A 27,962-nucleotide genomic window follows, 5' to 3' on the forward strand; every position below is an offset into this window, starting at 1 on the left:
GGCTATATACAAGAATATGTACATGATGAAATAAATCTTTCTAGAGTGAGAGGATGTCATGATAGGATAGTGCTGCTATATTTTCCTTTGCCACTCCTAAAACATAAAAATGATAATATTCTTCTGTTTGTAAGCTTCCTTTTATTTTATATAGACTACTGTGAAAAGTATTAAGACTTTTCTTTCATTAAAACGTGGCATGTGACCCACACATCAACTGTGTACAGGGACTATTTTGTTACTCAGTAAGAGATCCATTATAGCTTCTCTCGCTAGTTAAATAACCTTGGTATTTAAATATCCATATGAAATTATATTAAGATCTGTCCTGCTCCAATTAAATAATCTTTGTGTTTCATGTGTCAAATGAATTACATTTACTAAAAATTTTCAGGAAGTTTACAAGTATCTCTATAATCGATTTAAGAATCATTATTTTAACTTTTAGTTGAAAATAAGGAGGCATCACATAGGTATTCCCATCATTCTTAAAAGGTAAATTGATTATAGAAAATTCTCCTTATTTCTTTGTGACTTTTACATTGCTCAGTCTCTGTCTGATAATATAACTGTCTCTACTCTTTTTTTCCAAACTGAGGGTAGACACAAAGCGGGAACTCAGAGGAGAAGACGATGGAGAGCTTTCCTTGCATGTTTACCGCAAAAAAGACAGATGTGAGCTGAGAGAACAAACACACATATCGAGCAATAAACAGAAGGCGCACTGGTGGGCGCATCACCCCCACGGAAGGTCCTGATGCCTTCGGGCCCCAATGGGGGCTGGACAGAGATTCTCATCAGGAGAGCAGTTTCTCTTCTGGATTAAACTTTATTATTGAGAATTCAGGAAAAGAAATGTTTACTAGGTGAGTAGTGCTGGGCTAGATTGCTTAAAAAATTATTGTCAAAAAAAATTATTGTAAAGTTTTAGATCATTATTAAGCTAAGTTTTAAAAAATTCAAAAGGTAAATTTTTCAGATACTCTATGATGTTTCCTGTCATCAATGTGGATGAATAGATGTTGATAATATTGAAAGCCTGAAACAAACAAATATGGCATGTTAATTGAATAATTCTGAACAAACCTAAATCAACTTTCCTAAGATCAGTAAAACCACAGGATGTTGAAGTTGGAAAGATCCCCTAGGCAACATCCCTGCCAAGCAGTCAGCCAGGGAGAAAGAGTGGCCATTTCCAAGGCGTCCCACCCCACATGTGGGAGGCATGAGAGGAGGAAAAATAACTGGACGGGAACCGTAGGTAGAGGGTTGAAGTGGAGCTTCCCTGTGCTACTTCATGTCCTCTTGCATCTGCCCAGAACATCCCTATGAGGTGGTGATATCAGCATTTTACGAGGGAGAAATCAGGTCCAGAGAAACAGCCAAGGTAGCAGCGTAATGTCTCAGGACAGCCGACCTCTGGAGAAAATTAAGGGGGAGGGGCTGGACGATGCTGTGGGTAATTGGATTAATGAATTGCTAACATGACTAAACTCAGCACTTTTGGATGCCTGGCTAGACTGCATCCCTGAGAGAGCTTTCTAGTGGTGTGTTGTAACACATGGACCTCCGGTCTGTTTTATTCAGTATCAACAGTGGATTGAATGAAGATACAGGATGCATGGTTATCGACTGGTATGGAGGTAAAGTTGGAACAGAGAGCAACTGTACTAAATAGCAGAACTGGAAATCAAAAGCCCTCAAAAGGATCAAATTCAGCTAAAGAAAGAAGTCTTACATGTGGGTACCGATGACCAACTTTACAGGCAGGTATAGGACAGGCGATGGCCGAGCTTGTGAAACAGACCTGAAGGTTGTTGTACTTGAAACTTACATCCGTATGTTGGTGACCTGGCTACCTGCAGGGCTAGGCTGAATCAAGGGAAATACAAGGACAGAGAAGGTGTTGCCCCTGCTGCCGTTCCTGGCTCCGGGTGCCCTCCTCATGGATGTGTTTCTCACTAAGAGATGGGGCCTGGCTTCCACAGGACAGGCGTTACAGCATCCTCCTGGAGTCTGTGTAAGTCTTGCCCATTCCCAGCTGTGCTGTCGTGACCTCTTGCAGTTGCAAAGCAGAGTTTTATTCACATAAACAGGATCCTTGCAAACTCACCGCCCACCTCTAAGTCCTCTCTTTCACCCCGTCTCTGTTCCTTGCATGGAGGAGAAAAGTTTAGTGGGATGCTAAGAAGGGGCCAGGGGAGGCGAGGCAGAGGGGAGAAAGAGAGAGAAAGAATGAATACACATGGATATGCACATGTGTGTGTGCACCTGAGGGTGGGGGAGGTCAGCTGACAGACTTCCAAGGCTCACGCCACAGTGACAAGTGGATATTGTCCCCCTGCCCTCATGCTGTGCCCTGTGGTCACCCTAGACTGAATAAGCACAATGTCAGTAAAATGGTTATATTAAAATACCGACTTCACCAGGTTGATGAGAAGATTGAACGAGATAACAAATGCAAAGACATCTGGCCCTGCATCTGACAGTTACAGGTACAGCAGGTGCTTCTTCTCAACCAAAGATGACTCTTACAAGTAGAAACAAAGTGAAAAGAAAATGAGATCAATGAATGGCAGGTCACTAGTTTCAAGTTAAAGGCTTAGTCACACATTACCCTTCCTCCTCAGCAAATGACCTCGTGAATCTGGGGAAATTGGCAAACTTCTTATAGGAAGAAAAGTGATAAAGTGGGGGTAATGGGGAAGGAAGCAAACCAAAGACATAGAAAAGTGCTGCCCGTTGGATTCCAGCTGTTGGGAAGCTGGACCACCCAACAATCTGTAGAGGCACCAACGTGTGCATTTGAGTGATTCCTGTCATCAGTGTCTGGCAGTCTGAGGGCAGGACTTCAGAATGTGGAAGCAGCTCTTGCTCTGAGGTCAGGGCTCTGCAGTGACCGTCAAAGCATCCACAGTGCACAAGCGGGTGGGCTGTGAGCGTGATAACAGAAAGGAGTCGCCCAGGCAACAGGGGCAGAAGAGAAACCTTGTCTCTCCTGTCTGCAGCCTCTTGAATGCACCCCTGCCAGAGTAATCTTCCCAAAGCACCAACTTTATTTCATGGTTAACCTGCTTAAAAACCGCACTGGGTCCTAGTGCTTAGAAAAATCTTAAACTCCTTGGCTGGAGATTCCAGGCCCTCCATAATCTTGTTTTGCTAATTTATAACTCAGTCATTTCCACACCCATGCTCCCGAGGCCAGACTAATTTCAAAGCTGGTCCCTAAAATTCGATTCCTCTTTTAATCGTAGTATTTTGCTAAGCTTCTCTGCTACCCCTTTCCTCACTAGCACACTCTCCTCCCTCCCCTCTGTTCAATTCTTGTGGAAGCCCACGTGGTATTCTGCAATTGCTACAGCACTCAATTACCATCTATTGAAACAAAAACAACCAACGACAAAACCTGTTCATTCCGGGCCCTTAGCACTGACCCTCATTCTGAACTAGTTTTATACTGTGAACCAATAAACAGGTTAGGACCATGCCTTCTAATCCTGTGTACCACCCCCTACCCCCTGCAATGTGCCTAGTACAGCCCTTGGACATAGTGGTAGCTCAATAGTTAAATGAAGGTAAATGAAATTACCTGGCAAATGCAGCAGGAAAAAAAAAAATCACTTAAGCCAGTTATTCGACTGAATTGACCAAGAAATGAAGTCAAAGTAATTGATCTGGTGGTCCCAACAGACAAAGTCTAATTCTGCATGTAGTTATCTTGAAAGTCAAAAGTGTACTGGGTGTGTGATATATTTTAATGTGGAATTCTAACTGAAAAGGAAGGATCATACTATCAGAGGCCTTGAAATTAAAGGGGATGTCTGCCTTATTCTGGAATCTGGATGTAAACACAGAACTCACTCTTTTCACCTGATCCTGCTTATCTGGCTCTTATGCAGATCATCTGTTACATAGGTTTATAGGGTGGTCTTTGTTTCAGTCTTTATTCTGAAAAATATGATATGACATACTCTCAGTTTTACTCAGCATATCAGTATACACATTCAATATGAAATACCAGAGATGATAGATATTATAAATAAAAACCATGAATAGAAAATAGTCCACTCAGGCCAAGCTCAATCCTTACTTGACTGCTCATTAAATCCTGTTCTAACCCTTACTCCATGGCAGTAAAAGCTTTTTAAAACTTACATGTAAGACCACCTCAGTTAAATGTCACTGTCTACAATTGTCAGACTTCACCCATCTGTCAAGTTATGGAACACCATAAGGGAATATTCAGGGTGGGGGGAACACAACTTTCATAGGATAACCTGCAAATCACAGTCAACACGATTATGGACTGAGTGCTTGTGTCTCCCTAAAATTCAGATGTTGAAGCCCTAAGCCTCAATGTGATGGTATATGGAGACAGGCCTCTAGGAGATAATTAGAGTTAGATAAGGGCATGAAGGTGGGGCCCTTGTGATGGGATTAGTGCCCTTATGAGAGAAACCAGAGAGCTTGATCTACTTCTCTCTTCAAATCTTGGTCACAAAGAAGTCATGTCAGGACACAGCAAGACGGCAGAGCCTACAAGCCAGGAGAACAGACCTCAGAATGAGGTCTTACCAGCACCTTGACCTTGAACTTCCCAGCCTCCAGAACTGTGAAAAATAAATGTCTGTTGTTTAAGTAGCCCAGTCTGTGGTGCTTTGTTATGGCAGGCCAAGTGAACTAAGACAAACAGTAACAGAACATTGAAAACACTCCCCATCTGAAACAAAGACTAAAATTATTTTGAAAATACATAATTACGTATCATCTGGGAATTCCATTCTACCCCTCCCTGGTAAAATAGGTGTGTTAACAATTGTCTTTAATGAACAACTGTCTTTAATGTAATAGGGAATCAGCAATTCCTCTTTGTCATGTGGGACCTAAATCTGATAAGTCACAGGTGGCACTCACTTCCTAAACTCAAAGGTGGCAATTCCTCCAAGTGCATATCTTTTAGACCTATTTCCTATATATTGTATACATTTACAATGAATAAAATCTATGCCAACGTGATTTAGTTAAATGGTTTCCTCCAATTATAAACTTTCTATTAAAAATAAATGTCATGTGAATAGGAAAAATAATCTAAATATTGAAGCCTAAAGCACCTTAGTGTTTGTATGATGTGATCTTTACTCTCCGGCTCTCAAATCTAAAAATTATGATTGAGATCTGAGTTAAAATGTCAATTCTTTTTTCTCCAACTCTATTTTATATTGTCCAGAAAGAGTCTTTCCAACATATAAGGCTTATCTATGTTATCAGAGCATGTGTGGTTTCCAATGCCTGTATGTTTCTCCCTTAAAGTTTGGCAACTGTGAATATTACAGAAAAGCAATGGACTCTGTGTAGTTCATCCACATCCCTCAGTCACAGCAGTATGAGGTGAGAGTCTGGCACCTTCAGCAGCTTGGCCGGCCCTGCTCTACTGTTCTCTTTCAGAGTAAAGGTCTGCAACATGAACTAGGAAAATGGAATCAGAATCACAGACCACAACACATACAAAAGCACAAGGATTCTTCTGTACTTTTACATAAAACAAAAGTAGGATTTTCTACTGTTTCTAACATTTTATCCATATGTCCATAACCATGCTGATCTAAAAATCCATGGATTTTTAAAAAAGATAATACTGCATACATTTCTATTATTTTCACAATCAGCTGGGGATGACTTAACCTATGATTTCAACGAAGTGCAGCCTTCCGTTTTCAATTAAACAGTCCCTCATGAATAAACAGCCCATAACCATTAACTTAAAAATTCCTCACGTAAAATTCTACCTGTGGATCTCTCATTATATAAAGGGTGACATAACCATGCAGTATGGAAGCAGCAGAATGGGAGTCGGGAGACCTAAGTGACAGTCTTAGCTCTCACAGGACTAGTGTAACCTCAGACAAGTTGTTTAATCTCTACAACTTATTTTTACTTAATAGCATATTAAGGGCACTGGATTGCATGCTGTTGAAGAAGACTTTTGTCTCTAAAATTCTAGGACTTTATTAAATGTTTATTGCAAATAACAAGGCAAATCATATAACAGGTGTTTGAATACATAAGAATAAACACATAGTATCGAAACATGGCCCAAGCTGTCAAGGAGTTTACTGATATTTAAATGGGCTTCTAGTTTCCAGAAGGCACAAAATTCTTGATGAAAATGATTTCATTACATAGATTTTAAAAAGCTGAAAATTCTGAATTGACCTCTTTTAGGTCCTTTTAATAGGTTGTTTTGAATTTAGTACTCTGTTGGTCTTTAATTCTCTGGGTATAAGATTTCAAATGCAAGATGGCACAGGGGTGGGAGCGTGGCTTTTGGTGTCAGTGAGACCTGGGTTTGAACCTCACCTTTTCCTGGACAAGAGAAAGCACCTGTCTCAGATTCGTTTTATGATCTTTTACAGTCATTTTTACACTCTTTTAATAAAGAAAAAGGTAAAACCAATCCTCTCTTTGAACCCAATTCTATTCCCCAGAGATAATGAGTAAGGCAATTATGTTCAAGTTTTTGACTGGAGCATCCCAGGGTTTAATTTCTGCAAGAAATTAATAAATAAAATTAGCTAAAAACAATGCTTAGTTTCATGTCCCTATGTGTGCAGCTGTCCCTCAGCCTCTCTGGGGTGTGCCTGGGCTTTTCCCGTCTGTCCTTTTGCACGTCGTAGTTATTCTTCCCCACCTCTCCTCACAATCATTCACAGGAAAGATTCAGATGAAATTCTTCCTTGGGTACTGTCTGGGTAACCCCTGTGGTTCATCTGCCATGCTCTGAATGTCCATACCTTTTACTCTCCTTCTTTCCTGTAAGATCTTATCTTTCCTGTAAGACTGCAAGTCACGTGAAGGGTCTTTGTTTCATGAAAGTTTGTCACTACATATAGTACCTAACACTGTCCCTTCCACATATTAGCTACTCAATAGATGCTTGCTTACTTAATAAATGTAGTTTAAAATTGGGCAAAATGTTTGAAAACACTGGAAAACAGCTGGTTTTATTTTGATTCCAAAGATATAAAATTCTAAGCCATATTTCTAAAATAAAAGCATTATTGGGCTTCCCTGGTGGCGCAGTGGTTGAGAGTCCGCCTGCCGATGCAGGGGACACGGGTTCGTGCCCCGGTCCGGGAGGATCCCACATGCCACGGAGCGGCTGGGTCCGTGAGCCATGGCCGCTGAGCCTGCGTGTCCGGAGCCTGTGCTCCGCAACGGGAGAGGCCAGAACAGTGAGAGGCCCGCGTACCGCAAAAAAAAAAAAAAAAAAAAAAGCATTATTAATTCTGGGAAAATGCTCTATTAGTCTTGAGCCATATACAGTTTTTCAGGAGGCCTCTCAGGAGTTATCTCTGACAGAGGATGTCAACACAGGGGAGAGAAGGAAAGAGAGAAACTCTGCTATCACATGTATGCCTCAGAACTAGATACCAACCTGAGCGAGCTGCCCTACCTTGAACCCCCTCCTTCATAAACTCACAAGAATTGAAATAAAGAAGGAAACACTGCTTATGTTTTTTTCTTTTTAAAAAGCACAAGCCTAATATAAAAGCTTCTCCATAAAGCAAGCTTAAGATCACAGTCAGCAGCAAGGCGGCCAAGCGGTGTTATCGTGTGCACAGAGAAGTGGGCACAGAAGGGCGGCCCCACAGGCACTGTGAGGGTAAGATGCACAGTCACCCTGCTGCTCTATCTCGCCCCATCTCAGTCCTTCTGCAGCCTGTACCAAGTGTGTCGTGGATGTAACAGGTCATTTTCAATCTAAATCTTGTTATAGATTAATAAGCAAACATTTTCTTGCTTATTATACAATTTATCATGATGAAAATTACATTGGACTCCTCAAGGCTACACGCTGATACATTCATTTATTCAGAGCTGTGTGTAGAGAGTTATACTAGTCTTCATGACAGAAAAGGATGTAATAGCAAGATTTAAATTACCTACTGAAAGCTAAAGTATTGGTGTCTGTGGACATACTCCATGTAGATAAAACACAGCACATCTTTATGTTTGCTGATATAAGCTTCATGTGAACTTATTTAAACACAAAATAAAACAAAATGTTAGATGGTTAGTCTAAAATAGAAACCCATTACTTCTCCCAGGCAACAAAACGAGACTGCATACTATTGAAATTGTTTTTGATCAGATTTGAAAATAGGCTATAAAATTAGGTCAAAGTAAAATTCTGGACAATCAAAAATATTAAAGGCTTCTCAAGGTAACCAGGAGAGCTGAGGTAAAAGAAGCCACTCTGTTGACTCCTTGGAGGGTGTCCATGGCAGTTGCAGCCAAGGGGAGGGTAAAAGGTTGAAAATACGTTCCAGGCTTTGCACAAAGGCCAGCCTCTTACGACTGCTGCCAACTCATGGGCTCACATTCCCTCCTAATCCTTTAAGTCAATCGAGAACCTTCAGGCCACCTGTATCCATCCAGAAACTATCCTGATTGTCACTATGTGGAAGTGTTTATTCTAGAAACGGGCATCTCTTCCATCTGTTGAACACTAGGACAATGACAATGGCATCACCATCCATACCCCCTCCCCCCGCAATATAGGGAACATCCATTCAATCTCTTAACATGTGCTAAGTGCTCTTCTAAGCACCTGGCAAATATAAACTCACTTAACATCAATCTTATGAAGTAGGTATTTAATTAGCCCCAACTTGTAAATGGAACTGAGGTGAGAGGTGAAGTAATTTACTGAAGGGTATATAGCTAGGGAGACACAGAGGTGAAGTTTAGGAAGTGTGGCAGTATGAAGCAGGTGAAGGGGGAGGACAGCTGCTTAGGTTTGAAATGAATACCCTTCCCCTACCAGTCAATCTTGGGACTTTGGGCTGGGGATGCCCAATCTGTGGACAAAGTCACAGCATTCCAGTCTAGGCTTCAGTTGTTTCTCTGGTCTCCACTTCTGAGCATAGAGCAGCCAGCAGAAAGACGACAGGCCCAAAGCACACTAGAATATAAGGCAACTGCGGGATATGAGAGAGGCAACCATGAAGAGAAGGGCAGAGAACCCTAGTTTTTTAAAAGGTTATCAATGATAGGCATGAAATGCCATTCACTGAACAAATCAAAGAGGTGATAACACTTACAGGCAGACCTCAAAGATACTGTAGGTTCGGTTCCAGAGCAGCGCAATAAAGCGAGTATCACAATAAAGCGATGCACACGAATTGTTTAGCTTCCCAGTAAACATACAAAAAGTATGTTTATACTATACTGTAGTCTATTAAGTGTGCAATATCATTAAGTATTTTTACAATGTACATACCTTAACTAAAAAATACTTTATTGCTAAAAAAGTCACAATAATTACAAAAATAACATCAAAGATCACTGACTACAGACAACCATAACAAATATAGTAATAAAAAAGTTTGAAATATTGCTAGAATTACAAAAATGAGACACAGAGTCATGAATGAGCAAATGCTGTTGGAAAAATGGTGCCAAAAGACTTGCTCAATGCAGGGTTACCATAAACCTTTGATTTGTAAAAAAAAAAAAAAAAAACCCACAGCATCTGTGAAACGCAATAAAGTGAAGGACAGTAAAATGAGGTCTGCCTGTACATTAAGAGAGGCATCATGGGACAGTTCAAGAATTCCTCCCACTAGGAATTCACCCTCACTAGGATGACTATACTAAAAAAGCAACAACAAAACCGGAAGATAAATGTTGGCGAGGATGCAAAGACAATTCCTACACTGCTGGTAGGAATATAAAATGGTGCAGCTGCTACGGAAAACAGTTTGGTGGTTCCTCAATAGGCTAAACACAGAATTACCACATGACCCAGCAATTCCACTTTTAGGTATCTACCTAAGAGAAATGAAAACTAGGTGTTCAAACAAAGTGGAAGCGAGCCACATGGCCATCAACAGATGAATAGGTAAATAAAATGTGGTATATCCACAGAATGGAATATTGTTCAACTATAAAGAGAAACAAAGTACTGAAAAATGCTGCAACATGAATGAACCTTGGAATCATTATGCTAAGTGGCCACATACTGTATAATTCCATTTATATGAAATATTCAGAATAGGCAAATTCACAGAGACAGAAAGCAGATTATTGATTGTCAGGGGACCGTGGGAGGGGAGAATGGAAAGGGACTGCTCAATGGGTATGGCGTCTCCATTTGGGGTGACTGATACTGGGAACTAGGTAGTGGTGATGGCTGCATAACTGTGAATGCAGAGAATGTTGCTGAATTGCATCCTTTAAGAGGGATACGGTAGTAAATTTCCTGTTAGATGTGTATTATACCATCAAAACAAAACAAAAAAGACTCCCTCCAGGAATCAGGAGGCTGGGTTCTCAAGTCAATACTAACCTCTATCACCAGCCCCAGTTTCATTTTAGGAACTGCCTTGGATCCTCTTCTTATTCCTCTATTCTCATCCCTGCCTCCCTGGACCACTGCAACCTCCTTATGGCTGATCCTCTGCTGTGTGCAAATGAAACCTCAATAAAGTTGGTTTAAAAATTAACACGAGTGCAAAGGAGTAATTCCCCAAACTGGCCAGGTATTGTATCAGTAAAACATTTTTGAGCAACTATATATATCATTTTCCTTATATGTGATATGTTTATATTATTATTAGCTGATGATACCTCAAGGCACAATAAACATATATTTAAAACTATGCCACGGATAAATCATTCATTGGCTCAAAGCTAAATCCCAATTGTGTTAAAATGACAGAAACATATCTCCCTTTCATTGTCTATTTCCAAAATTTCATATATTGAGATATTTGTCTATTTTTTCTCCGTATGCAATTTATAAAGAGTAATCAATGACCTCTACTAAAACAAAACAAGCAAAACCAATAAAAGCCAAATGAACTGAAATGGAGCGTGTACTTGGCAAGTTGTTTCTCGGCATCAGCACAAAGTTCAAGAAGCCCCATCAGGACAGCAGACACATCCATGTAAGGCTCCCAAACTGTGAAACCACGTCCAATCAGATCAATGGCTGTTCTTCGGATCGTACTGTGTGGAGGAAGTTTGGGGCTTGGTGGCTGCAGCAGAAGAAATGTCAGTGCCTTACCTAAAATTACAAAATAAAAGGCAGAGCAATAAAGTAATTTTACTTTTGTGATGTTTTCTTTGAAGCATATTTTCAAAATATAAACCACTTTGGATTTACTTTAACTGACAAGGGGCTCTGAATAGTAAGACTATAGAAAGATCTCAAGTTTACAGTTTGTTTAGCCATGTACTTGAAAGAGATAAGTTAGGCTACCATATTTTATACCATATTCTAAAGTGTTGTAATTACATAATAACTATATTTAAATAAGTGTATATAATTTCAAAACATAATAGTGATTCTAAACTTCCAAACAATGTTTCTCCCTACTCAGCATTCTGCAAAATGAAGATGCTTCCAAATAATGTAAGATGGTATTTCTTCATCTTTCTTCTGCATCTAACAGAATTCATATGCGAAACGCTTCATCAATAACACTTCTCATCACAGGCAATGATTATCAACAGGCATGAGGGATGGAGAAGGTAGATTGTGTAGTTTTCAAAAGTCTCCACTCCACACCGCCACTGCCCCAGACAAGCATATTTGTTCCTCCACATTCTGGTGTACCAACAGCAGACAATGACGTCAAGTACTGGTAAATTCTTCACATAAGTTTGTCACGCAATTTTAAAAATAGCTCAATATTACTTCTAAATCTGATGAAATGATCTAGATTTTAATTAATATGTATTCCTTTATGTTGAAGATCAAGCTAACCGTTTGTATACCTAAGCCAATGGTCATTAAGCTACAAAAGCTCATCTACTGCCAAAGGCATTTTGACATTAAAAAAACACAAAACACCAGGGATTGTCAAGAACAAACTGCAACTTAGAAGAGGGTTTTTTGTTTGGTTGGTTTTTGAGGGGAAGAAACAAAACAGTTTATAAATCATATTACTGTATAACATACTAGTTAAAGGGAACAGAGGCTTCAGATTCAAGACAGAGTATTAACTGATTTTATAACTTACTAGGGGGCAGGCTTAGGAAGATACTCAGTGAGTCTCAGCTTCCTTGTCTGTAAAATGGGGATAATAATAGCTATCACTCATGAAGGGCCAGAGTGTTAAATGAATTAAACAATGAAGTGTACTGCCAGGTGCCCTCACTGGCATGTGTTCAGTGAAGGGCAGTCAGGGCTCATTCTGAATAACATGTTGAACTTGTCTGTTTTTAAAATTAAGAACATGGCATATAAACTTTAATTTAATTCACTCAACAAATAAAAGCATTTACTCATTGGCTATGCTATAGCCAATTGTTAAATGAGAACGGATTGAAATGGGGGTGAAAAGAAAGATATTGTAAAGCGGAGACAAGTCTGTGAACGCACTCTCTATACAGTGGTTCTGAATTTCTTCTCAGTCACAGAATCCTTAAAGATTCTAATAGAATGTTTTTAAAAGATAAAAAAATAAAATAAAAAGAATCTGTTGAAAGCCATCAGTCCTTTCCTCAGGAAACTATATACACATACATATCCACCAAATTCTGCAGAAAGATGTCAAGGAGGCCACGGACCTTGGGTTAACAACTCCTGCCATAAACGAAAAAGGTACACAGATATGGAAAGCCTCCTTGAGAAAAACATGTAGAAATTCATACTTCATTCATACATGTATTTGAAAATTTTACTCTCATACTTAGCTATGTAAATATAATATGTAAAGTTCCAAGTTTGTGGATCATAAAAATGTAAACCCCTTGAAAGAAAGAGATCCAATGCTCTATTTTCTGCCAGTACCTATGTGTCTCTTCTCACAAGTTATCTTTAAATATAAGCATTTTGGTGCATTTCCCTTCTCCTCAGCAAGTTTGTTAGCTCCTTGAGGGTAGGAAGTATGTTTCATATAACTCTGCATCTCCCAAACCACCAAGCACAATGCTTTGCACACATTATGGACCTAAAATGGATAAGAGACCTGCCTTTACTGCACGTACACTTCTAACGCAGCTCCTGGCCCCAGTTTGCCAGAATGATATTTCAAACTGTCAAGAATATCTACCACTTTCCTGTTATTCTTGACATCTAGGAAGTCGTATGACTCCATATAATATAGGTGCTCTGCAATATGGGCCAAGGTGATGAAAAAGCTAAAATTAAGACAATGATAGCACTTCTCTATTAACAGAAAAAAATCTCGTGACGGAATTTTATGAATTTTAAGTTTTATCTCTCAGAACTTTTCTTAAACCTTAGGTACCCAATAAAGGTTGTATTTTAATCTCTTCAAGATAGAATCTAATTTTGTACAAAGGCACATATTTACTTATTTTATGTAAGTGCCCCACTACTGCACAATCGGGGAATATTGCCTCACTGAGTAACCAAGATGGAGAAGGATCCACCTGCCATCACGATTGAGTCCTTTGTAAAAGACTCTCCTGGTGGCAGTATTAAGAAGTGCAACAAATTGGCCTGATATTCACTCAACACTTTCCACAATTTGGTCCCAAACTTTCCATCCAAAGATTCACTGAGGAACTGTTTATAGAGTATTGTTATATTGATATTATACTAAATGCTGGGGAAACACAAGAGAACAATACTCAGTTCTTTCCCTCAGGAAAATTCACCGTAGCTCAGGATATAGGTGAGCAAACATTTATAAGCACAAGGTATCAAGATAGAACCTAAAAGGGGCGCTTAACCCAATCTTAGGGATATAAGAAGGCTTCCAGGGGAAGGTGGCCTCTATACAAAAACCTAAAGACTAAGTAAAACTTTGTCACTCACAGGAGAGGAGTATGGAAAGAAAACATTCTTGGCAGAAAGAATAGCATGTCTAAAGACCATCAGATGAGAGAGAACACGACCAGACCAACAGATTACACATAGTTCAATATGGCTGGAAAGTTCGTCGGTGGAAAGAGAAGAGGTTGGGGCGATGGACAAGAGGGAAGAGGATGAGGTGGATGAAATATAACAGTGAGACACGCGACAGCACAGGTTATTAGAGCCTGATCACAAAGGGCCTTATATGCCATGCTAAGAGTTTGTTCATTCTGGTGACAATGGGGAACAACTGGAAAGTTTTAAGCAAATGAGGGGTTTGATTAGATTTTCATTTTAGAAAGATCAACATTTAGGCTGTCATGATTAGAAAGGGGCAAGAACAACGGGACCTTCAAGATGGAGGAAATAAGATGTGTAGATCACCTTCTTCCCCACAAATACATCAAAAATACATCTACATGTGGAACAACTCCTACAGAACACCTACTGAATGCTGGCAGAAGACCTCAGACCTCCCAAAAGGCAAGAAACTCCCCACGTACCTGGGTAGCGCAAAAGAAAAAACAGAGAGAAAAGAATAGGGATGGGACCTGCACCTCTGGGACAGAGCTGTGAAGGAGGAAAACTTTCTACACACTAGGAAGCCCCTTCACTGGCAGAGGCAGGCAGTGGGTGGGGGGCGGGGAGCTTTGGAGCCACAGAGGAGAGCGCAGCAACAGGGGTGCAGAGGGCAAAGCAGAGAGATTCCCATACAGAGGATTGGGGCCGACCAGCACTCACCAGCCCGAAAGGCTTGTCTGCTCACCCGCTGGCGCGGGCGGGGGCTGGGAGCTGAGGCTCGGGCTTCGGAGGTTGGATCCCAGGGAGAGGACTGGGGTTGGCTGCGTGAACACAACCTGAAGGGGGCTAGTGCACCACAGCTAGCCGGGAGGGAGTCCAGGAAAAGGTCTGGATCTGCCAAAGAGGCAAGAAACCATTGTTTCAGGGTGCGCAAGAGGGGGGATTCAGAGCACCGCCTAAACGAGCTCCAGAGATGGGCACGAGCCGCGGCTACCAGCGCAGACCCCAGAGACGGGCATGAACGCTAAGGCTGCTGCTGCCGCCACCAAGAAGCCTGTGTGCGAGCACAGGTCACTCTCCACACCTCCCCTCCCAGGAGCCTGTGCAGCCCGCCACCGCCAGGGTCCCATGAGCCAGGGACAACTTCCCTGGAAGAACACACGGCACGCCTCGGGCTGTTGCAACTTTAAGCTGGCTGCTGCCGCTGCAGGCTCACGCCGCATTCCATACACCTTCCGCCCCGCCCCGAACCACAGCCTGAGTGAGCCACAGCCCCCTAATAAGCTGCCACTCTAACCACATCCTGTCTGGGTGGGGAACAGATGCCAGAGGGTGACCTACATATAGAGGCGGGGCCAAACCCAAAGCTGAACCCCAGGAGCTGTGCAAACAAGGAAGAGAAAGGGAAATCTCTCCCAGCAGGCTCAGGAGCAGTGGATTAAATCTCCACAATCAACTTGATGTACCTGCACCTGTGGAATACCTGAATAGACAACGAGTCATCCCAAAATTGTGGCGGTGGACTTCGGGAGCAATTGTAGACTTGGGGTTTGCTGTCTGCGACTGATTTGTTTCTGATTTTTATGTTTATCTTAGTTTAATCTTTAGCACTTGTTATCATTGGTGGGTTTGTTTATTGGTTTGGTTGCTCTCTTCTTTTTTTTATAATTATTATTATTTTTCATTTAAATAATTTTTATATTAAAAACTTTTAAAAACTTTATTATTATTCTTTTTCTTTCCTTTTTCCTCCCTTTTCTTCTGAGCTGTGTGGCTGACAGGATCTTGGTGCTCAGGCCTGAGACTCTGAGATGGGAAAGTCGAGTTCAGAACATTGGACCAACAGAGACCTCCCAGTCCCACGTAATATCAATCAGTGAGAGCTCTCCCAGAGATCTCTGTCTCAAAGTTAAGACCCAGCTCCACCCAACGGCCAGCAAAATCCAGTGCCAGATGCCCCATGCCAAACAATTAGCAAGAGAGAAACACAACCCCACCCATTAGCAGAGAGGCTGCCTAAAATCATACTAGGTTCACAGACATCCCAAAACACACCACCAGATATGGCACTGACCATCAGAAAAGAATGATCCAGCCCCACCGACTAGAACACAGGAACCAGTACCCTCCATCAGGAAGCCTACACAAGCCACTGAACCAACCTCACCCACTGGGGGCAGACACCAAAAACAATGGGAACTACAAACCTGCAGCCTGCAAAAAGGAGACCCCAAACACAGTAAGATAAGCAAAATGAGAAGACAAAAAAACACACAGTAGATGAAGGAGCAAGGTAAAAACCCACCAGACCTAACAAATGAAGAGGAAATAGGCAGTCTACCTGAAAAAGAATTCAGAGTAATGGTAGTAAAGATGATCCAAAATCTTGGAAATAGAATGGACAAAATACAAGAAACGTTTAACAAGGACCCAGGAGAACTAAAGAGCAAACAAACAATGATGAACAACACAATAAATGAAATGAAAAGTTCCCTAGAAGGAATTAATAGCAGAATAACTGAGGCAGAAGAATGGATAAGTGACCTGGAAGATAAAACAGTGGAAATAACTACCACAGAGCAGAAAGAAGAAAAAAGAATGAAAGCAATTGAGGACAGTCTCAGAGACCTCTGGGACAACATTAAACACACCAACAATCGAATTATAGGGGTCCCAGAAGAAGAAGAGAAAAGAAAGGGACTGAGAAAATATTTGAAGAGATTATAGTTGAAAACTTCCCTAACATGGGAAAGGAAAAAGTCAGTCAAGTCCAGGAAGCACAGACAGTCCCATACAGGATAAATCCAAGGAGAAACATGCCAAGACACATATTAATCAAACAATCAGAAATTAAATACAAAGAACAAATATTAAAAGCAGCAAGGGAAAAGCAACAAATAACATACAAGGGAATCCCCATAAGGTTAACAGCTGATCTTTCAGCAGAAACTGCAAGCCAGAAGGGAGTGGCAGGACATATTTAAAGTGATGAAAGGGAAAAACCTACAACCAAGATTACTCTACCCAGCAAGGATCTCATTCAAATTCAACAGAGAAATTAAAACATTTACAGACAAGCAAAAGCTGAGAGAGTTCAGCACCACCAAACCAGCTCTACAATAAATGCTAAAGGACCTTCTCTAGGCAGGAAAAACAAGAGAAGAAAAAGACTTACAATAACAAAACAATTTAAAAAATGGTAATAGAAACATACATATCGATAACTACCTTAAATGTAAAGGGATTAAATGCTCCAACCAAAAGACACAGACCGGCTGAATGGATGCAAAAACAAGACCCATACTTACGCTGGCTACAAGACACCCACTTCAGACCTAAGGACACATACAGACTGAGAGTGAGGGGATGGAAAAAGATATTCCATGCAAATGGAAATCAAAAGAAAGATGCAGTAGCAATTCTCATATCAGACAAAATAGACTTTAAAATAAAAACTATTACAAGAGACAAAGAAGGCCACTAAATAATGATCAAGGGATCCATCCAAGAAGAAGATATAACAATTGTAAATATTTATGCACCCACCATAGAAACACCTCAATACATAAGGCAAATGCTAACAGCCATAAAAGGGGAAATCGACAGTAACACAATCATAGTAGGGGACTTTAACACCCCACTTTCACCAATGGACACATCATCCAAAATGAAAATAAATAAGGAAACAAAAGCTTTAAATGACACATTAAACAAGATGGACCTAATTGATATTCATAGGACATTCCATCTAAAAACAGCAGATTACACTTTCTTCAAAAGTGCCCATGGAACATTCTCTAGGATAAATCATGTCCTGGGTTACAAATCAAGCCTTGGTAAATTTAAGAAAATTGAAATCGTATCAAGTATCTTTTCCAACCACAATGCTATGAGACTATATATCAATTACAGGAAAAAAACTAAAAAATACAAATACATGGAGGCTAAACAATACACTACTAAATAACCAAGAGGTAACTGAAGAAATCAAAGAGGAAATCAAAAAATACCTAGAAACAAATGACAATGAAAACTTGACGACCCCAAACCTATGGGATGCAGGAAAAGCAGTTCTAAGAGGGAAGTTTATAGCAATACAATCCTACCTCAAGAAACAAGAAATATCTCAAATAAACAACCTAAACTTACACCTAAAGCAAATAGAGTAATAAAGACAAAAAAAAACCCCAAAATTAGCAGAAGGAAAGAATTCATAAAGATCATATCAGAAATAAATGAAAAAGAAATGAAGGAACTGATACCAAAGATCAATAAAACTGAAAGCTGGTTCTTTAAGAAGATAAACAATATTGATAAACCATTAGCCAGACTCATCAAGAAAGAAGGGAGAAGACTCAAATCAATAGAATTAGAAATGAAAGAGGAAGAGTAACACCTGACACTTCAAAACTACAAAGGATCATGAGAGATTACTACAAGCAACTATATGCCAATAAAATGGACAGCCTGGAAGAAATGGACAAATCTTAGAAAAGCACAACCTTCCAAGACTGAATCAGGAAGAAATATAAAATATAAACAGACCAATCACAAGCACTGAAATTGAAACTGTGATTAAAAATCTTCCAACAAACAAAGTCCAGGACCAGATGCCTCCACAGGCAAATTCTATCAAACATTTAGAGAAGAGCTAACACCTATCCTTCTCTAACTCTTCCAAAATATAGCAGAGGGAGGAACACTTCCAAACACATTCTAAGAGGCCACCATCACCCTGATACCAAAACCAGACAAAGATGCCACAAAAAAAGAAAACTACAGGCCAATATCTCTGATGAACATAGATGCAAAAATCCTCAACAAAATACTAGCAAACAGAATCCAGCAGCACATTAAAAGGAGCATACACCATGATCAAGTGGGGTTTATACCAGGAATGCAAGGATTCTTAAATATACAGAAATCAACCAATGTGATAAACCATATTAAGAAACTGAAGGATAAAAACCATATGATCATCTCAATACATGCAGAAAAAGCTTTTGACAAAATTCAACACCCATTTATGATAAAAACAAGCCAGAAAAGAGGCATAGAGAGGGAAGTTACCTCAACATAATAAAGGCCCTATATAGCAAACCCACAGCCAACATCATTCTCAATGGTGAAAAACTGAAACCATTTCCTCTAAGTACAGGAACAAGACAAGGATGCCCAATCTCACCACTATTATTCAACATCACTTTGGAAGTTTAGCCACAGCAATCAGAGAAGAAAAGGAAATAAAAGGAATCCAATTGGAAAAGAAGAAGCAAAGCTGTCACTGTCTGCAGATGACATGATACTATCCATAGAGAATCCTAAAGATGCCACCAGAAAACTACTATAGCTAATCAATGAATTTGGTAAAGCAGCAGGATACAAAATGAATGCACAGAAATCTCTTGCATTCCTATACAGTAATGATGAAAAATTTGAAAGAGAAATTAAGGAAACACTCCCATTTACCATTGCAACAAAAAGAATAAAATACCTAGGAATAAACCTACCTAAGGAGACAAAAGACCTGTATGCAGAAATAGAAGACACTGATGAAAGAAATTAAAGATGATACAAACAGATGGAGAGATATAGCATGTTCTTGGATTGGAAGAATCAACATTGTGAAAATGACTATACTACCCAAGGCAATCTACAGATTCAATGCAATCCCTGTCAAAGTAACAACAGCATTTTTCACAGAACTAGAACACAAAATTTCACAGTTTGTATGGAAACACAAAAGACCCCAAATAGCCAAAGAAATCTTGACAAAGAAAAACAGAGCTGGAGGAATCAGGCTCCCTGACTTCAGACTATACTACAAAGCTACAGTAATCAAGACAGTATGGTACTGGCACAAAAACAAATAATAGATCAATGGAACAGGATAGCAAGGCCAGAGATAAACCCATGCACCTATGGTCAGCTTATCTTTGATAAAGGAGGCAAGAATATATAATGGAGAAAAGACAGCCTCTTCATTAAGTGGTGCTGGGAAAACTGGACAGCTACATGTAAAAGAATGAAATTAGAATACTGAATACCATACACAAAAATAAACTCAAAATGAATTAAACTCAAAATGAATTAAAGACCTAAATTTAAGGCTAGACACTGTAAAACTCTTAGAGGAAAACATAGGAAGAACACTCCTTGACATAAGTCACAGCAAGATCCTATTTGACCCACCTCCTAGAGAAATACAAATAAAAACTAAAATAAACAAATGGGACCTAATGAAACTTAAAAGCTCTGCACAGCAAAGGAAACTATTAACAAGACAAAAAGACAACCCTCAGAATGGGAGAAAATATTTGCAAACGAAGCAACTGACAAAGGATTAATCTCCAAAATTTACAAGCAGCTCATGCAGCTCAATATCGAAAAAACAACAACCCAATCCAAAAATGGGCAGAAGATTTAAATAGACATTTCTCCAAAGAAGATATACAGATTGCCAACAAACACATGAAAGGATGTGCAACATCACTAATTATTAGAGAAATGCAAATCAAAACTACAATGAGGTATCACCTCACACCGGTCAGAATAGCCATCATCAAAAAATCCGGAAACAATAAATGCTGGAGAGGGTGTGGAGAAAAGGGAACCCTCTTGCATCATTGGTGGGAATGTAAATTGATACAGCCAATATGGAGGTATGGAAGTTCGTCAAAAAACTAACGATAGAAGTACCATGTGACCCAGCAATCCCATTAATGGGCATATACCCTGAGAAAACCATAATTCAAAGAGTCATGTACCACAATGTTCACTGCAGCACTATTTACAATAGCCAGGACATGGACGCAACCTAAGTGTCCACTGACAGAAGAATGGATAAAGAAGATGTGGCACATATATACAATGGAATATTACTCAGCCATAAAAAGAAACGAAGTTGAGTTATTTGTAGTCAGGTGGATGGACCTGGAGTCTGTCATACAGAGTGAAGTAAGTTATAAAGAGAAAAACAAATACCGTATGCTAACACATATATATGGAAACTACAAAAAAAAAAAAAAAAGAAAATGGTTCTGACGAACCTAGGGGCAGGACAGGAATAAAGATGCAGACATAGAGAATGGACTTGAGGACACAGAGAGAGACAAGGGTCAGCTGAGACAAAGTGAGAGCATGGCATGGACATATATACACTATCAAATGGAAAAGAGATAGCTAGTGGGAAGCATCTGCATAGCACAGGGAGATCAGCTCGGTGCTTTGTGACCACTTAAGAGGGGTGGGATAGGGAGGGTAGGAGGGAGATGCAAGAGGGAGGAGATATGGGGATATATGTATACATATAGCTGATTCACTTTGTTATAAAGCAGAAAGTAACACACCATTGTAAAGCAATTATACTCCAATAAAGATGTTAAATGGGGGTGGCAAGACCTACTGCCTTGGAAATTCTGATCTACTTACCCCCAGCCAAATGGATTAATTAGAATCACAGAATATTTGAACTGAAAGGACTTTAGAAAACTATGATCTATTCCTGTTTTGTCTGATGTAACTGAGAATGATGGAAGGCAAGTGGTTAGCTGCAGGCTTCTGTGGCCCAGGCCATGGGTAATGTGACCAGAACACATCTCTGAACACAACTTACATCTTTATAACCATGTTTTATTCATGACACTCTACCAAAACAGAAGATTCAATAAATTATATGTTTTATCTTTTGTCACACAATGAGAAGGTCCCCATTACTGGTTCAATAGCTAAATACAGCCATACCAAGATCCCTGTCTTTGTCTTGGCTCTATCTTAGTTGCATCCTGTCCACAAAATGGTTAACTGCACATCCAGCACTGCATGCACCTTCCCAACAGGAAGAGGTAGAAGGCTGAAGGGCATAAGGACATGTGGCAGTTAAGTCAAGCCCCCTTGTAAAGTCTGATTACATTTCATTGGCCAAAATTATATAATAATTCCCCCAGTTTCACGGAAGGGTGGGAAATGTAGTTTGTGATCTGACCACAATGCCATCTGCAACAATTCTGAGGTTTTGTTCACGTGTAAAAGGAGAATCGTATGCGGTTGGTAGTTGGCAATTTCCGCGCCTTCCCCGCTTCCTTTAGAATGAAATTATTCTTTTTAATAGAAAAATTATTATCCATACTTTTAACAAACAGTGATATAGCATCTCTGGCATTTATTCTATTGTCCAGAGCTAATTTTATTTATTTTTATTTTATTTTATTACCTTTCCACATCTGTTAAATGAGTAAGTTCCCTGGGCCATATGAAATTTTTATAAAAAAACTTTGTTTTTTTTTTTGCATGAGGCTTAGCACAGTGCTTTATAGTTCAGTAAGTACTTAATACACAATTGTTGCTTTGGCAAATACTGAAAATTACTTTACATTGAATGTGCCCAGCACAGTCAATAAAATTATGCACAGATCAGAAATTTCCAAGGGTCTGCTATAAACCTGTGCTGGTCTATGGCAAAGTTTCCATGGCTTTATGGTGAAATGGTAAAACACAAACAATGTAGCATGTCTTTTTCATGAAGCTAAATTTATTCAGTTTAAAGGAGTGTTTAGTCTAAGGTTATGTTCTTACTACTTTTTTGGTGAATAAAAGGGTTTTTCTTTAATAAAATGATAAAGATAGTGGTATTTTTTTAGTATTTGCACTCAGCAAAATAAAACACAGCACTGCTAAATACTCCCAAATTTTATTTTTGGAAATTTTACTGGCCCATGATATTGGAAAGTTTGGAAACAGCTGCCATTTGTAATAAGTTTACTGTCGTGAGGAACTGCAAGGGTACTTCCCCACTATAAGAATCATAACTGGTAAGTCCTATTACTGGTCACTGGTTCTTTACTGAGAATGCCAAGAGGCTCCTAACTCAACTTGTTAACAGACAGAATTCAGCATTATTCAAGTCAATCTGTGACCATATTCAAGGCCCAGTTATCAGATGATTAGCCTTTCCTACCTGTAAGATGGGTAAGTAGTACAGACACTACGGCAGCTTCACAGTGAGAATTTAACGCGTAGCACCACCCACCCACCCCCATCACCCTGTATGTCTAGCCAAATGCGCAAGTGAACTACCAAAATGCACACAGGCTCAGAACTCTGGAAACAAATCAAATCAAAACAAAGCTCCTTAAAAAGCAGAAAGCACGGAAATCCAGAATTGGATAAATCACAATTAACTCAGACACTCTAGCTGTTGAGAAAGCAACTCTGTTGTCGTGCAGTCAAGAGTAATAATAATAGCTCATATTTTAGTGCCGTTTTATTTCAAGCTTTTTATCTCAAGCTTTTTTTTTTTTAAAGTGTCCCAACTTTAATCTTACCATTTTTTAAAAGTGCTACAAAGGCACAAAGCTGCAAGAAAATATTTACACTTTGCTATAACAGCAAAATGCTAAAAATGAGAAAAGGATTGACACAGAGATAGCAAAATAAAGCCTACGTAAGCTGTGGTTATAGTATTATACAATGGCTAACTTGTTGCTTTGGCAAGATGACTGTTGTCCCGTCATGAACTGACCAAGGAAAAATGTCAATTAAAAAAATGTTTACCCTATCTAGATGGTTATGATGACCCGCTCTTTTAAAAGATTAACATACAAGCCGTAACACACACACACACACACACACACACACACACACACATACACTCTGAGGCTATTACTTAGGAAATAATGAATTTGTTTCCTGGATCATTTTTGTATCCTTATCACAAAGTGTAGACTCACTTTATTAATGTACTCTACATTTAATAAGTGCCTATTATATGAAAGCACTTTATTAGCTACAAAGAACTATAGCTATATATTTCTATAAGAATCAGGTATCATTTTCAGCATTATTCGATAATAAATGATACTTTTATACTGCTATTCCACTTTTTTCCCCTTTTGCATTTCTAATGCAAAGGTAGAGACTGAACCCGACAGTACCTTGACTTCTCCACAGCACAATGAACGATGTTAGCACACCGTTCAAAGCACAGTGAAGGAAAAAAAACGGAAGCCAGAATCAAACTATGTTTACCAAGAGAGAATGAAATTTCCTTACTGGAATTATCACAAAACCAAAGCATTTCAGAGAATTTTCCAAGCGCCCTTAGAGATCATTGACAATTATTACTGTTGTCCTGCTAGTAGGCAATATATGTAACCATTTTCCTGGGCTTTGGTTCCTCTTAGGCCAGTCAACAGGCCTAGTTAAGAGTTAAGATACTGGTTCACCATACTTAAAAGGTCATATTAAAAAATGTACTAATTAATAGCTCAATTACAAGGAACTTCCTGTGGGAGAACATATTATATTTACTTTAAACCAAATGAATTTATGATGATTTATGCCATTACAATGAGTGCAAAATGAATTAATAATGATTGGCCACTTATTTCAAAGTGTAACCCACTGAATGAAGCCTTTTCCCACTTGCTGATGTCCATCAAAGAACAAGGACGGCAGAGCGCCGTCTAGAATTCTATTCCTTTGCTTTAGATAGGTAACTGATTTGATTAAAAATAATTCCAATGCAGTGTGCATTATTCATGGATATGGAATAGTTAATAAACACTTCTAAAACGAGATGCTTTGCATTAATACAGTTATGAAAAACTACTTTTAAACTTCTTACATCCTGTATTGCATAAAAACTAAGTCATCATTTCATTTAATAAAAAGCATAAAGTAACTTTGTTAAATTAGGAAGTTAATTTAACAAAGATATTTTAAAACTCATTAATCTAATATCAGCTTAGTCAAAACAGTCCTAATTCAAAGAAAGTAGCTGTTTCTTGTCCTATAATCAGAAGAGTATAAAATCCAGTGCTGCTTGATTGAAAGCACATTTTTTTCTGTTCGACTGAGTTTCAAACTAACTAAGTTGTGTCATGCAGTGAAATTTAATCTCATTTTGCTTTTGGTACTCCGTGTATTTTGGATGGCAGACTAAAATAAGAGTCTTACCTTCCCATAAACAAAAGGATATTACTTAGTGCATATGGCCCTTTTCCGCTTGAAGGAAGGTAAGAAGTGCTGATTGTTTGACAATCTGGGGGTCAGCAATAAAGATGTAAAATAGTAGAAGCAGAGGCTTATGATGTCAAAGAAGTAAAAAAACAAAAATCCATGAATCTATGGAATCTTTACGTGAATGACCTAAATACTTCTATGTCTTGTTCCCAAAGACAAAGCGGGGGCGGTTGTGAAGCAAGAGACCACCAGGTTCAAGTTCTGGCTCTAGCACCTAATAGCTGGGTGATCCTTTCATTCATTACTCCCTGAGTGCCTGCTGTGGACCAGGCACTGTTCTAAGTGCAGGTCAAGCAAGTCTGTACTCTCATGAAGCTCACACTCCAGTTGGGACAAAACAACCAAATGAACAAATAGATATGCTGAGTAGTACTAAGTCCTGTGAGGAAAAATACAGCAGAGTAAGAGCCTAGAAAGTGATAGGGAGGGAAGGACTCTGCAAAAGGTGACAAACAATTACACAAATTATTTCTGTTTTCTGGGACAGTGATTTCTCATGACTACTGATAACAATTTGGTGTCCACGGAACACTCTATAGGTACAGAAAGGTGGAGGAAATAGATAGGAGTTTCTCTGGTTTATATGCCACGTATTTCTCACCATGTTCTATGCACAGCTTCTATCAGCCTTCTCTAGGCCTGATCACCTCCAGGAACCAACCAATCAGAGTGAATCTCTGGCCTTCTAAGCAGAGACTGGCCTTTTTCTAGAGATGAAACTCCCCTAACACTGCAGCCCCAGTTCACGTCTGATCTTAACCCTTTCTGGTCATCTGTACACCATTAAACACCGTGTGAGAGGGATTTGCCAATTAAATGTATTACACGGTTCTGAAGATGCTGATGTGCCTCCACAAAGTAATCGACCTACTACTTGATCAAAGACTCATGCTCAGTTATTTTACCCATTTCTACTATTCTAGAGCTTCTAGAATTTAATTATTATTTAAAAATACATAAAATCAGAACAACGACATTCTCTGAGAAATACTATTAACGCTAATCAAAACCATGGCAAAAAACCCTGAAATGTTTCATGATAACTTCATAACTGCCTCTTCTTTTTAAATAATTCACACAGGCTAATTAAGTAACTTAGTGATTGTTACAAGATAAATCTCAAAGTAATTTTATAGGCAGTCCAGTGGAGATTAAAATCATAGGAAAAATTACTTGATCTCTTTTCTAATAACCACAATAAAACATTCAACTGGAACAAGAAGCTGCTGTACGTTAACCCTTTATAGATATACAGTCAAAGAGTAGAGATAGTCACCCTTAGTAGACACTAAATATTAGTAAGCTGTGACATGGAGACTAGAGTAACCACAGGAGAAATAAAGTCAGAATTGTTCTACATGCAGACAAATGAATACCAACATTCTCAATACAAGCACTCTAAATGTTTCCTTTCTACACATTTATTTTATTGAAGTTGAGTAAGGGAGAAAAAAAAAAAAGATGAGCAAACAAAAGTCACTCTGCTGCCCGTTTCTCAGTCTGGACATCTTTGTTTAAGCTTTGACTTGGCTTAAATGAACGAATTAATATTGACAAAAACATCAACTAAGCTAATGAGTTGTTAGTTAAGGCAATAAACATGTCACATTAGAGTCAGCGCAGCAAAGAGGTAATTAGCCCTGGAAAAGCCCTGCTGATTGGAGCTGTTGAGATCCTCTGCTCTTAACCTTTGAGTCCATTATCTAACCCAGGAGTCGTAGCTGTGTTAATGGGAACTCGCCAGTAAACAGCAGCCTTGCTGGAGCAGCTAAGCCTGAATTCAGAATCCTGGGATGAAAGGGGTGCTGGTGGGTTTACAAGACAGCCATCAACGAAGCTCCATGAAAATCTCAAACAGAGCTCTTTTGGGAATAGATGTTAATGTCAAAGGGGACAAATATATTTCCAAAGAAACTTGTGGGGGGGGGGAGGTGGGGGTGATACATATTTTTTGATATAAAGGATACACAGAAATATATTAAGTAACATACAATCTAATAAAGGATAAGTCATTCCAATCACAAAATCTCCTCTTTTCTACAAATAAGGATGTTCTCATCCTTTCAAGATAAAGCACAATATACTATAATACAATGAATTACTGAACTATCTGACCTACAGAAGCAACCATGATCACACCTAAAAATCAGACAATGATTTATATTCACTTAAAACAAAAAAGAAACATACACATGCTATTACACTCCTGAAATATATGTTTACATGAGTAATTACAGATTATCCTTCAAAACAGCTTCGCCTATAAGATTTTTCTTTTTAAACTTCTCACTGATTTTACTGATTTGGCTTTAGGACAATCAAAACTAGCATTTTCAAAGTCTATGTTGGAAAAAAATCAGATGCTTATAGAAAACTCACAAACAGCAGGAGTTACAACATATATGAATAAAACTCCCATTCTCTAGATTAGTGGACCACTCCTGAAATAAAGCAAAAGACCATATTGGCGAGTTTGAATTTGAACAATTTGAATTTGTATAATCTCATATTAACTTCAAAAAAATGATCAAATATAGTCTAAGTTTTGACATTGCTTCTAATATTACAAATGAAAAAATATATATTAATTGATACAAATGTCTTATGCATATGAATTAACTGATACTACATCATCAAGAAATATTTCTTTTTCCTTGGGAAACTTGTTTTTCTTTTGAGCTTTAAAGCAAACACACACATCAGGCATTCAAGATAATACTACACTGCCATTCATTTTTTGAGTTTTAATGATTTTATGCTATTTCCTTTCACAAAGGAGGAAACTGTTCCATCCTAATTTCGTTATTACAGAAGTTTGATGAAAGAAATGGGTAGGTATGCAGTTCCTTGCTGCTACTGCCGTGTGGTATATGTAGTGTGTGTGCATCTGGGTATTAGAGGAGCAGAGACATGGGACATTTACTATACAGTAAATCAATACGTGCTATCTTTTTTCAGGCTGAGTAATTTCGAAAGGGACAGGAAGCAATTAGCTGCCTCATACCTTATTGGCTACTGTATGGTTCTAATATTTTAAAAATTTTCCCTCAAATGTAGTTTCTTTTTTAGTAAATTTGCAAAACAG

At 39.0% G+C, this 27,962-nt stretch overlaps 1 protein-coding gene across 4 annotated transcripts in view; it reads right to left on the bottom strand.

Annotated features, from left to right (window-relative positions):
* Positions 1 to 27,962, bottom strand: part of WDR7 (WD repeat domain 7) — a 370,882-nt gene that overhangs the window by 108,184 nt on the left and 234,736 nt on the right. For all 4 annotated transcript variants that reach the window (XM_079942515.1, XM_079942514.1, XM_079942512.1 and 1 more), the window contains one exon: positions 10,885 to 11,071. In XM_079942515.1, coding sequence (XP_079798641.1) covers positions 10,885 to 11,071 — 187 coding nt within the window. The remainder of the gene's footprint in view (positions 1 to 10,884; positions 11,072 to 27,962) is intronic.

The sequence above is a fragment of the Stenella coeruleoalba genome (genome assembly GCF_951394435.1).
Source record: "Stenella coeruleoalba genome assembly, chromosome: 14".
In the NCBI taxonomy this organism is placed as follows: Eukaryota; Metazoa; Chordata; class Mammalia; order Artiodactyla; family Delphinidae; genus Stenella; species Stenella coeruleoalba.